This window comes from Magallana gigas, chromosome 5 (genome assembly GCF_963853765.1).
Source record: "Magallana gigas chromosome 5, xbMagGiga1.1, whole genome shotgun sequence".
Taxonomy (NCBI): domain Eukaryota; kingdom Metazoa; phylum Mollusca; class Bivalvia; order Ostreida; family Ostreidae; genus Magallana; species Magallana gigas.
Window position 1 is genome coordinate 42144146 of NC_088857.1, and position 13494 is coordinate 42157639.

A 13494-nucleotide genomic window follows, 5' to 3' on the forward strand; every position below is an offset into this window, starting at 1 on the left:
CTTTTTAATTTCTTTTGATAGAGAATAAAGATTTGTTGTAAAAACCAATCTACAATGTTTAGATTAACCAATTCAGTAAAGATTATCCGTGCGTTCCTTGTTCTATGGTCTAATAATGGTTTAACAAATACTGCGTTTCATATACATTCAATCTTTTGATAGTTTTATTAACTTTATATACATGTATGTGGTTATTTGTGAATGGAGAGAGACTGTTGAATGCTTGTAAAATGAGATCTTATTTGTTTTGCTAGCTTTTTATTTCAATATAAAATAAATATATCAAATTGTACTGATTTTTCGTACAAAAATACTAATATTACAACAGGAGTTCTTGTATAAGAAGTATAAAAATAAATGTGAGACATAACTTGGTGACGGTATGTTTAGGACTTGATTTATTTTCGATGAGACATCACTGGAATGACCAATCATGAAAACACCACATGACTAATTCGCTGAAATTGCATACCACTTTGCATAGTTGTATCAAAACTTCAAACAGAAAAATTGTAACTTCACAAAAGTAACTATGATTTAAAAAAAACCACAACATTAAAACTTACGTTATTCATAATGAAATGCACTTCTGCAAATAAATCAATTTAGTTAGTTCAGAATATTTTATGAATGAAATCTTACATTTCTCTGTTAAAGATATTATCGAGACTTAACCTTTCCAAAAATATTTGTTTCCTGTAAAAAGATTTTAACACTACGAATCACTTAACCAATAGATTAGCATCAGTTTAAATATTCCAAATTACCCATTATAATTGTAAGAAAAAGCATCCAGACATTAAGGTCCTAGAAATATTTATAAAACCTAGAAAAAGTTATTACCTTTAAACTTGAATGTCATACAGTCTTGCACTTACTTACTGCATATACTAATTGCATGAGTTAGCTGCATGCAATTAAGCAATTTATTTTTTAAGGAACAATACTAAAGTTTTTTGTTTACCTGATAAAATTAAAAACATAGAGACTATGGAGGGTAATCGTTTTCAAAAATCCAGACATGTAAACTTGTAAATCCGAATATCGTGTTGATGTGTGAGCCTGAGCATGAATATGTGTAATTCTGATCGTGTAACCTATAAAACTCGGGCAAAATCACGTGTAAGATTTGTCTCAGTTCCTTCGCATGATGCACATTTTGCAACTTTATTGTTTACATTATTTAATTAAACCTTCAACTTTGCACACTTTCAATCCGTAGTTTCTGCGTTTGTAACTTCAGGTTCGGCAATAGCACATCTGACATGATACAAATTGACAAATGTAAAGTCTACAAGTTTGTCGAATTTTGATATGACCTTATATGGCAACTGCCTTGCTGCGGGAAAAGGCATGCCGTAACCGCCGGACCGGAATGAACGAAAAATAAACATAATATATAATATTCAGCTAAACTGTTGCAATAAGCTTTTAATGAACGACACCTTTTCTATTGAAAACACCGGTATTATTTTTAGAAAAAAATTGAGGTATGATTGAAACTGGACCAAACAGGAAGAGGTTCATGTAGAAAAAAAGTCGTTGCCGATGTGACGAATGCGCTAATTTTTCATGGTATTATAAAAGGAAATGCCTAATATCTTATAAAAAAAAAATTGACATGTTATTTAAACTGGAATATAAGTAAATGCGTACTCTTTTCTAGAAATGAGACGGATCAAGAAATTTCCTAAGGGGGTAAATATATTTTGAGCGGCATGGGGTTCGAAGACCGCCGTGAGGTCCCATGTAACTCCATTGCTTCTGAATTGCTTCTAAGAATTTTGAGAGTGAATTTTTAACCGGGTTTCCGATTATTGAAATAGTAAAAATTGCAGACGGGCGAGTGGCTGTCAAAAAGGTACCCTTATTGTACCGATAACTCCTCGAACAGTTTTCAAGATAGGAAGTTGTTCTTTTGCAGATCATTTATTCATATATATCAGAAGTATGCAAATTGCTAGGATTTTGATTTCTGATAATTTATAAAAATATCAGCTGTTGAACTTAGTCAATTTTGGGCAAAAACATTGCACATAGAGTACCCCATTTTTACTCTTGTTATTTTTCTGAATTAGTTAGAATAAACGACCTGCAAGGATTTGGTAATTTTTCGCGGAAAAATTTACGTTACTTTACATGTATTTATACTTTTTGTTGTTGTGTAAGTGAAAGATTAATGATAACACAATCTTCAATAATAATAAAAAAAAAACTAGCGCATATTTTTGGTGCGCCGTAAATTGAAGTTTTACTATGGGAGGCACTGTAGCTCACAGATCGTCCATCTGTATTTTTAGACAGGGAGCTACAGACCTGCAGCTAGTTCACAAGTGGCTGTAAAGTTGTATTATACTCGCTCTCCAGAAAATTTTTATCAGCCAACTTCACAAAGTGAGTCTGTATTGAACCGACATTCAGGACGTCATTCTCATTCCCGTAATAATTGCTTAAAATGATTTTAAAATATGTCAATTTTTACCTGCATGATAGGCTTTTTTCCCTATATATTGCCGACAATGCAAAGAAAAATTTCTTAAAATAATTTATACACATTTTAATTTCACGACAGTTAACCTTATCTTTGGATTTTTTATTCATTTTCTTAAAAGAGGGTGTCGCTTCTTATGTCTCATATTACCGGGTAATCACAATCTCAAAATCAATGTCTGTAAATAGTTTGTTTTTCTTATCGATAACTTTGCAACTCAGCTGACGGACCCCGTGTAATTTTTCGCGTGGGGGGGGGGGGGGGGGGGGGGGGGTCTTGTCACAACTTTGTGGTAGCGATAAGGATGCATTTGGAGATATTTTCTTAATTTAGCGGAGGCCTATACTTTAACAATTTGTTGCATGTACTCTAATAACAGTGGCGTCGGAAGCAAATTGAAAGGGGGGGGGGGGGGGGCTAAACTAATCATGAAAAATATTGACAAGAATTCCCATAATCATGAAAATTCTAATCCGTGGGGGAGGATATACCAATAACTCCAATCTTACCTGCCTAATTTTCCCCTCCAAATCATGAAATTCCTAATCCGTGGTGGTGGTGGTGGTGGGGGGGGGGGTGCTAGTATACCAACTATGACTCTAATTTTCAATATCACTATTAATATTTCATTCTCTTTAAGGTCTTTTAAGGAACAATTTTGTTTGTTGCGAGGAAAAGTAGGGGGAGGGGTTGAATCCTCCCTGTTGCTATGTTCCTAATGGTTAGGTCTAACTTGGCAAAAAAGTGGGGGGGGGGGGGGGGGCTTAGTCCCCCCCCCCCCCCCTTAGCCCCAACCCCCCTCACCCCCCGCCCGGTTCAGACGCCTATGAATAAAAATGCGTATATATCTTTATACACGTGTATTCAAACAAAGTCATTAAATGTAATGTTTTTCAGTTCTAAGAGGATATCTGAAGCCGATCGAATTCTTTACTCGCATCTTTTATACATTCTCTTGATAAAATGTACACCAACCTCATAATTTAATTTTCCGAAAAATAATACTCTATGAAATGTTGTTATCCAGAGAAAATATGATTATAAGCTTACCTAATATATTTTTTTTTATTTATTCCGTCCCTATTCCGGCGATTACGGCATGCCTTTACCCGCAGCTAGCCTTTTTCTATAAGTGACGTCACTGTTTCCATATAAGGTCATGTCAAAAATCGACAAACTTGTAGACTTTACATTTGTCAATTTGTATCATGTCAGATGTGCTATTGCCGAGCGTGAAGTTACAAATGCAGAAACTACGGATTGAAAGTGTGCAAAGTTGAAGGTTTAATTAACTAATGTAAACAATAAAGTTGCAAAATGTGCATCATGCGAAGGAACTGAGTCAAATCTTACACGTGTTTATGCCCGAGTTTTATAGGTTACACAATCAGAATTACACATATTCATGCTCAGGCTCACACATCAACACGATTGCATATTCGGATTTACGAGTTTACATGTCTGGATTTTTGAACACGATTACCCTCCATAAGAGACCAATTTATTCAAGACATTACATTATCCAAGAATTTACTTGTATATTTACTTTAAGTTAGAGCATGTGAAATTATAATATTAATTTGTACAAGTTCCTATTTTTGAGATTCCATTGTAAGTAATTGATTTTCTTTTGAGATCATTAGATATGAATACTCTTGTTGTTATTTGATATTGACAGAATATTCTTCTTTTAATAAAAAAAAAAGTCTCAAAAGTTGGAGTTACCAATTTTTAATGTTTTAAAATCTGAAAATTATCAATGAAAAGTGAAAAAGGCTTGGCAAGAACACATACAATTTTACAAAACTTGAATTGATTTGAGACTGAGACCATCGTATGTACATACATCTAAAATAATATAGAAAAAATGAAATATTCAAAGTAGAATTACACTAAAGCATAAGTTTTTATGATTACAAAAAGTGATAACTGCTTAATCATGCATATCGCCATTATAAAAGTAAAATATAAAATTATATTGGCAAGTCATTCCATGATCTTACAACCTATTTACATGTATCTACATACCCATCAGAAAGTTCATATATTCAAACAAGAAAAAAATTGCTGTATCATTATTTTCTTTTTAAAATATGTTTCATAAAGAACAACTTACAATCAAACAGAAAATTTTGAAAACTGCATCGTAACCATCGTATACCATAAAGTGTATGTATACGACTTTCACAACAATGAATACTTAGTACTGACATGTCTTAGAGGATGCCCAATTCCCTCTGATTAAAGAGATCAAGTGAGTATGAGTAAACCACAATCTAAGAAATATTCATAACTGTACAACCCATGCCTGCTCATTTTTTCTCAAACAAAAGTATGTCAACTACATTACAGATCATTTTGCTATAATTGGAACTGCAAACAAACCACAATAATCATAAAATACATAATTTTATGAAATTCATTTTCAAGATCTGCAAAGAAAGCAGTGATTTCGGACACCTTTTTAACAAATATACAAAACAATGACTTCCTGATAGTGCAAAAGCACTGGTCCAATTTCAGATAGAACCAACTGGAATCTGTAAGCTGATAAAATACAAACACTGGGCTAACAGAGAACCAGTTTAAAGCATCACTTGCTGACAGGTGTATCCGAGCGACATTCCAACATTTCTAATGATTCGCACTTGACGTTCGGATACTTTCTAATTCGTCTTTGAAATATGAGTGCTGCATGGAATCATGGGCAGTAATGCGATTGTATGGGTTAAATATTAATAATTTCTGAGAAAAATTATTTCAATGGGGAAAATTCAGCTTGCGCATGGGCTAGTCTGGTTCCTGTGCAATAACATGTTTATCTGACAATCTCTCACCAGAGGGTGCGTTTTGCAAGCTTCACTGACACTGTGTGGGAGCAAAGAGTAAAACGTCTGAATCGGGATCGGTATTCCATGCCATATGCACATGCACATTAGGTGAATGGCGCGGTAATTAAAAATTTGTCGGTAACCGGTACAGCAACAAAGTTTTTCTGTTGAAGAAATTATCAGAACTGTCAGTATCATGGAATAGTTTAATGGTATGCCGAAAATACAACATGTATCAAAAATTAAGCGTAAATCGCGAAAGTTTTGTTGTTTTCCCGAAATGCACATGTAGCTATAAAAATAGAGTACTTTCCGAATATTTTTTCTCATTTAAGAATGATTGAATAATTATGTGGCTCTATATTATAGATGAATGAATAGTTATGTCACTGTATAAAATGCATCAAAATGTGAAATTAATTTGTAAGAAGCTGTCATTATACATAGTTTTTAACAAAGTAGTGCGAGGCGTGATGTCTGCGCAAATAGTGGAATTCGCCGGATGCCTAGTAATGTACATGTAATTTTCATCAAAATAATTCATAATTATTTTAAAGTATTAACCCTTTCAAACACAGATACAAATTAACGTGTTTTGAGTTTATTTACTTTTGTAAGATTAAATGAAACTTTCAATCTTTCAATAATGTAGTTTTGAAAAACAATCATTAATATATTTCTACTCCTTAATAAAATATTTTTTTCTACACAAAGTTTCTGGCACTATTTTTTGTCGTGTAAGCTAACTAAATAATATTACTTATTAGGTTCGTTACTGACTGTTTACAGAAATTTGTGGGGTCGGTAAAGTCCATAGAAGGCGAGGCGGAGCCGAGCCTTAGAACTATGGACTTTACCGACACCACAAATTTCTGTAAACAGTCAGTAACGAACCTAATAAGTGTTTTGTTTTTCCAAGGACCTACAGTTTGATATGAAAACAAACAAAAGATAATATATAACGATTAAATTCATAGCCTAATTCTCTATTTTTTTTACCTTCCTCGTCAGTTGTTTGTGCAAACCTCGATGCTATTGTAGGATCATAATATAACGTCACGGGCAAAGGGGGGTCACTCTAAATATTTTGGGGCTTAAAAATTAAAGGTATGGTCGAACATTTGTGTAAAAAATCAGCTCAAATAACTTTACGTCCGCCATGTTGCCGTTTAAATTTTGACGCTTGCCCTGTAAAGAAATTTATGAGGCAACCACGTGACGCGATTCATCCAATGACGTCGAGACATTCTAGTCCGAGGCAAAACAACATGTTAATATGACTGTTATGTGTTTGTTTCATATATATCCCTGACTAAGAGCGCAAATAATGGGTTTATAGGGGCGATACACAATATTTCATACAGTCAAATAGACCTCAGTGTGAACATATAAATATAAGGAATTAATGTACTGCACCGCTTGGTGTGTCATTGGACCGACGACATCCAAAAATAAGCATTCAATGCTTAAATAGAAATCTTTTGTCATTTACAAAATTTGCTGGGGAGCGCCTATGATTATGAGGTGTTAATTTATGTCAAAGCGTGGTCAAATCTTTCTTTAAGCTCCGAACAAAATAATCACTCATTATACTCAAAGAATGTTTCCTTATTCCTTAAATATTGACTTTCAATCGTAATATATTATCATCTAAACCTCTACAAAAAAGAAAGAAAAAACAATAAAAAAAAAATATGCTCATTTTTTTTTTATTTTTAATAAATGAATTTGATTCCTTTCACTTATAATGCGTGCATAGGTTTTATCTTCCATGGTCAGAATCCAGAACCTGAATGGAAAATGAAAGTAGTATGTTTATGTAAAATGTTCTAATAAGTTATTGTCTTAATAAATTTTATACACATTTCATAAAACTAACTCCAGACAGGAATACATGCTGCACAGGCACCTGTCGTTATTAGGTTGAGGGTATGTATTTTTATTATGAAAAAATATGCAACGTCAGTTATGTGCCTGCCGCTACACAATTATCGTTATATATACATTAACTTCCATGTATACTTTCAGACATTAAGTACTGTTCTATGTAAGATTCAGGCAGAGGGTGGCACATGTGCATGATGAAAAAATATTTGATCTTTTTTATGCAATGTATGTTCACAGACGAGAGCTTTGAACATCATTTTTTTTTCATTGTTAATTGTTGTAATTTTTTTAAACTATAAAACCCAAAGTTCTGTGTCGAAGCAAATTCGGGCAAGGAAAACTCTCTTACTGTGTACAATAGTAAATAGATCGGTTTAATCTTGAAGCCCATAATAGGCTCGACTTCATTTATGAGTAAAACGATCTTGAAAAGGACAATCTTTACATTTTTCAGTGTCATTGTATACGATTTTGTAATGCATAGTCCAATAAATTCAAATACTAGTAACGTATTGTTGGTGCGCTCGCGGGGTTTGCATGATTAAAATTGAAATGAAAAGCATATAAATACGCTTATATCCTAATATTTAATTGTGCAATTGCGGAAAAGTATATAAAAATAAGTAATAAGGAATCATTCCTTGAGCATAATGAGGTGATTTTTTCGGTCACGACATGATCGAATTTATCATAAAGTCCTCTTGGCTTTATTGGATTTGACCAAGTCCCGATCGAAATTATCACTTTATCATACTCAAAGAATGATTCCTTAATTTAAGAATTGAATTTACCTGATGCTTCACACATTACTTGAAATGAATATGTACAGCGAATATCATCCCAATGTCCAATGCGTCTTGAAAAATTGTTGTAGGCACAGTGTTGTTTTCCAGCGGCATTATCGGGTTGTCCACGATTCCAACTTGTAAACTCGCTTTTTCCGGTAGACAATGTCACCCATTTCCCCTCCGTACCATTGTCAGTGAAATCAATCCAGTATGGAACTGTTTGAAGTTATGCATTGATATTTCAATTGTACGTTATGCATTAACATTTCAATTATAATGAAAATGGAAAGTGTCACAGAACTAAATTAACTATATAAGTATTTTAACATCAAATCAACGAACAATTCTTAATAAACAAGATAAAGTACAATTATAGCTCGCCTCGGTCATATTTCTCAATAAATGCTCTCTCTCTCTCTCTCCATATATAAAGGTAATGTCTTTTTTAATTAAATCAGCGCCGTTTTAATGATCATTTACCAGCTATTGACCAATATTTTCTTTTAAAATACAAATAAACAGGAAATTGATTATATCTTCAAAAGTATCTTTCCTGCAAGTTTCCTTTAGATATTGCCCTTACACTTTTAGAGGATACTTCCTCTTTTTACTCTTTACAGAAACTCCTGACTTCATAGAGGTCAGTTTACAAAAAGGCCATTCAAGAAGAGGACAAAGATAAACATATAACACTAACCATGTAAATAGATCTAGAAGTTTATTTAGCGACACTCTGTAATATTGTTCAGCATCCATCCATATCAAAGAAGAGAACATTAAATATGTTTACGGAAGACATGTGCTTACCATTTGGAAAATTCTTTGTTAGCCATTTATTTTCGTTTGCATTATTTATTTGCAGTAATGTAGCTCCTTGTTTTCTGCAGAAAATCTTGTAAAAAAGTAGATTATCAATTAGTCGTTTGAAAGATACAAACATGCATATGCATTCTATTGAAGAGTGCTGCAAGTACGAGTTTTTTCTTGTATATTTGAGCGTCACAATTTGTAATTGCAATAAAATTCAATATAACTTTTATCATTTAAAGGAGCATGGTCACGATTTTTATCAAAATTAATTTTTATGCTTCAATAAGGAATTTCTAAAAGTCAATTGATTGCAATTTCTAATAGTCAATTGATTGCAATCGTCGAGTTATAAGGACATTCAGAGCTCACAATTCTTTGCTATGTAAAGAAACCTCAAGACATGTTTTTGTTTACATTATGAATGTTGGAATAAAAACCCAGGTTTAAACCTAAAATGAATGTGACACGCTAGAGACTGTTAATTTACGAACGAGCAGCTAGAAAAAAAAATCTTTTACCAGTATACTGAATTTATTTAAACAAAATTATGGCACGAGCCTTGCTTACAAAACAAAGAATTAGTAACGTTGTATGCTTTATTCCTTTCAGAATAGTTAATTTCGCTATTACATATATACTGGGTAAATCTTTTGTAAACACAATTTAAAGGGTTTACATGGACGTGTACTTTTGCCAACTTACAGCTGCCTCGGAATATTCAATTGTACGTGCCTCTTGAAACCCATCCAGCGTTTATGAACACTTTTTTTTTTTATTAGGAATGCGATTTTTAACATTGAAATTTGTCTTTTAAAACAAAATATATTTGTAGTCTCCTATAGTTTTCAAACAAAGATGGTACTATGCTTCTACAGAGCAGTATATTGCTTAATACAACGAAGAAGCTATGTGTTTACCTGTGCTTCAAACCAGTTCATTTTGCCACTGAACAGATGGTAACAGTGACCGTCGTAACGTTTCCATCCTTGTTTACAAACTGTTTGATTTCAAACAAATGCATTTTAATTTTAAACTTGGAATAAAATTTTTGCCAAAACAGTAAATATAATAATTTTATGCAGTGTACACAGGTATTAATTTTTTTTTTAAATAATTGAAATTCTTCATATACTTACCAATAGCTGTCGACTTCCTTTTCCAAATGTTGTTGATACTTGATTGGATCTTGTTCAACTTTGTGAACATCTGTCCATCACAGGTTTCGGATCCACTAGACTCGCAACCATTGAACGTACAGCCTGATCCACTGCATTGAGTCTCAAAGACAGCTGTCTGTAGAAATAAGGGATAAGATGTTAAGAAAATAAATATGTGTTCTAACAATTATACTTGGTAGAGTTTCGGTACTCTTTTTTTTTTTAACCTTTATCATTTTCGTTTTCTTTTGAATGGAAGAAAACAATTGGAAATGTAAGTTCGAGATATTTTTCATCAAAAAATCGTCTTCATTCGGTGCTGCATCAGATGCCATTGAATAGAACACGAGTGCGAATAATGCACAAAAAATACAAAACTCCAAAACACGCATGGTTGAATGCTATCGGATAGAATGTCAACATGTAAAGAGAAGTATGTATTTATACATTTTGTAGAGCATATAAGTAGTAACAGATTGTTTGTGGGTAAAGAATTTCAAAATCATTTATACGTATTAGAGATACAGTTGCATTATAATAGCATTTCGATAGTTTATTGTGTATTCCAGAATAGCCGAAGTTTATAAAAGGTTTGTCGTTATGATACGCAATTATATGCAGTTCTACGGCTTATTAGGATATAATTTTCATTTCCTTTATTTTTTAAGAAGAAACCTATGAAATTGGAAACTTTAATTACTCTAACGCCTCTTACTCATTACTGGAAATCCTAATACGTTGAAAAAATATAAGTGCATGTTCAAAATAATTCTATCTCAGGAATTAAATCAATCATGATATCACCTTTCATCACGTTTGAACTTATATGCTATGGATATAATCCAAGTAAGAAATTTCAATATTAAAACGCATCAGGAAGAGCATTACTTCTGATATGGCATTATGATTATTGCATAAAATCGAATTGAAAAATAAAACAAGTGTCAGATAAAAAGAATCTGATGACTTGTGTATGATTCTATCCAACGGATGCTCGATCGTTGGCAGAAGAAAACTCAAGCTTGTTGGATAAAAGACTTTATATTATCGTCTATTTATATATGGTTAATTTTTATTTGAATATAACCTGTATTATAAATCTGACATTCCATCATTTAAGGAAGTCAATTAATTTCTGTTGTTATTTCAAAGAACACAGAATTTCGTTTTTACTCATCATTTTTATATACAAGTATGTGATACAAAAATGCCGCAATTAATAAGAAATACCTTATAACATGAAAATAAAGGTATGCTTGCATTATAATGGAAAAAACAAAAAGGTGTACATGGAAAAACACAAAAAAATGTACTCATATTTACAAAGTTTACAGATGTCTTTGTTTGTGAAACAAATTTAAAATAACATATACAAGGTGCTTTACTTATAATCAAAATTTTAACCACATTAATACAAGCCTTGCACAAATAATGAAATACATATTTTCCTTCTTTCATTTGGAAAAACGATTTCTTAAGAAAAAAAAAAGGAACTGGTCGCATGTAATACATGAGTTTGTGTTACCATATTTCTAAAATTCTTTAAATTTTAGCCATTTTAAACCTTTAATGACAAAGAGTATATAGTGAAACATGGCTACCCCTGTATTATTTAATAATACATTTATCTTTAAAAAAGGATGAACATATTATACCTCTTTACATCCAGCAAAAGTCTATGTACAAGTAAATTTATTTTGATAGAGAATAAAGATTCGTTGTGAAAATTAACCTACAATGTTTAGATTAACCAATTCAGTAGAGATTTTCCGTGCAATACTTGTTCTCTGCTCTAAGAATGGTTTAACAAATAAGGCATTTCATATATATTCAATCTTTTGATAGTTTTATTATCTTTTATATACATGTATACGTTTATTTGTGAGTGGAGAGAGACTGTTGAATGCTTGTGATGGCGAACTTGTAAAACGAATAATGATTTGTCTTGCTGGCTTTTTATTTATTTCTCTAAATCAAATATAAAATAAATATATAAAATTGTACTGATTTTTCGTACAAAAATACTAATATTACAACGGAAGTTCTTGTATAAAAATATATTTGAGACATAACTTGGTGACGGTATGTTTAGGACTTGATTTGTTTTCGATGAGACATCACTGGAATGACCAATCATGAAAAAACTTACAGAATAAAACTTTATCAACCACATGACTAAATCGCTGAAATTGCATACTTGTATCAAAACTACCAAAGTAGTATAAATCTAAAAATTACATAAGAAAAATTGTAACTTAACAAAAAGTAACTACGATATAAAAAACACCCCACAACATTAAAACTTACGTTATTCATAATGAAATGCAGTTTTGCAAATAAATATATTTATTTAGTTCAGAATATTTCAGGAATGAAATCTTATATTTCTCTGTTAAAGATATTATAAAGAATTTACCTGACCAAAACTATTTGTTTCCTAAATAACGAATTCAAAAGTATGAATCACTTTATCAATAGAGTAACATCTGTTTAAATATTTTAACTAATTAAAAACCATTCATCCATAATAATTGTCAGAAAAAAAAACCCATCCACACATCAAGGTCCAAGAAATACTTATAAAACTTATTAACATCTACTATCTTTGAACCAGTGATCGAGTGAGATTTGAATGTCATATAGTCTTGCACCTCATGTACTAACTGTATATACTAATTGCATAATTAACTGCATGCAATTAAGCAATTTGTTTTAGAAAAAAAGGAACAAGACTGGAGTTATTTTGTTCACCTGAGATAATTTAAAAAACATAAAGACCAATTTATTTAAGACATTACATGTATATTTACTAGCAGTCAGTGCATGTGAAATTATAATATTTACAGAAGTTCCTATTTTTGAGATTCTGTTGTAAGTAATTGATATTCTTTTGAGATTGTTAAATATGAATATTCTTGTTGTTATTTAAAATCAACAGAATACGGTTCTTTTATGATAAAATGTATTACAAAAAATGTGCTTGAAGTTACCCATCTTGAATGTTTTTAAATCTGAAAATCACAAATGAAAAGTGAAAAAAGGCTTGGCAAGAACACATACAATTTTACAAAATTTGAATTGATTTGAGACTGAGACCATCGTCTGTACATATATCTAAAATAATATAGAAAAAAATGAAAAATTTAAAGTAGAATTACACTAAAGCATATGCAAAAAAGTTAATATGACTACAAAAAGTGATAATTGCCTAATCATGCATATCGCCATTATATAAGTTAAACATAAAATTATATTGGCAGGCCATTCCATGATTTTACAACCTGTATATCTTGATATCTACATGCCCATCAGAAATTTCATACATTCCAACAAGAAAAATAAAATGCTGCAAAATTATTTTTCTTTTAAAATATGTTACATAAAGAACAACTTATAATCAAATAAATACTTTTTTGAAAACTGCATCATAACCATTGTAACTCAATTTGTTAACATAATTGATTAAATCAAATACTTTCATATCATCAAAAACATATTATAATCTCCATTTACAACAATTTCTGTGTAAG

General features: G+C 31.5%; 1 protein-coding gene across 1 annotated transcript; it reads right to left on the reverse strand.

Annotated features, from left to right (window-relative positions):
* Positions 1-7010: 7010 nt before the first annotated feature.
* LOC136269618 (lactose-binding lectin l-2-like) lies at positions 7011-10380 on the reverse strand. Its single transcript, XM_066085556.1, has 6 exons — positions 10192-10380; positions 9944-10100; positions 9725-9804; positions 8805-8889; positions 8001-8213; positions 7011-7111 (listed from the first exon to the last, which is right to left on the reverse strand). The coding sequence occupies exons 1-6, from the start codon at positions 10354-10356 to the stop codon at positions 7098-7100; spliced, it is 714 nt and encodes a 237-aa protein (XP_065941628.1). The 5' UTR covers positions 10357-10380; the 3' UTR covers positions 7011-7097.
* Positions 10381-13494: the final 3114 nt, after the last annotated feature.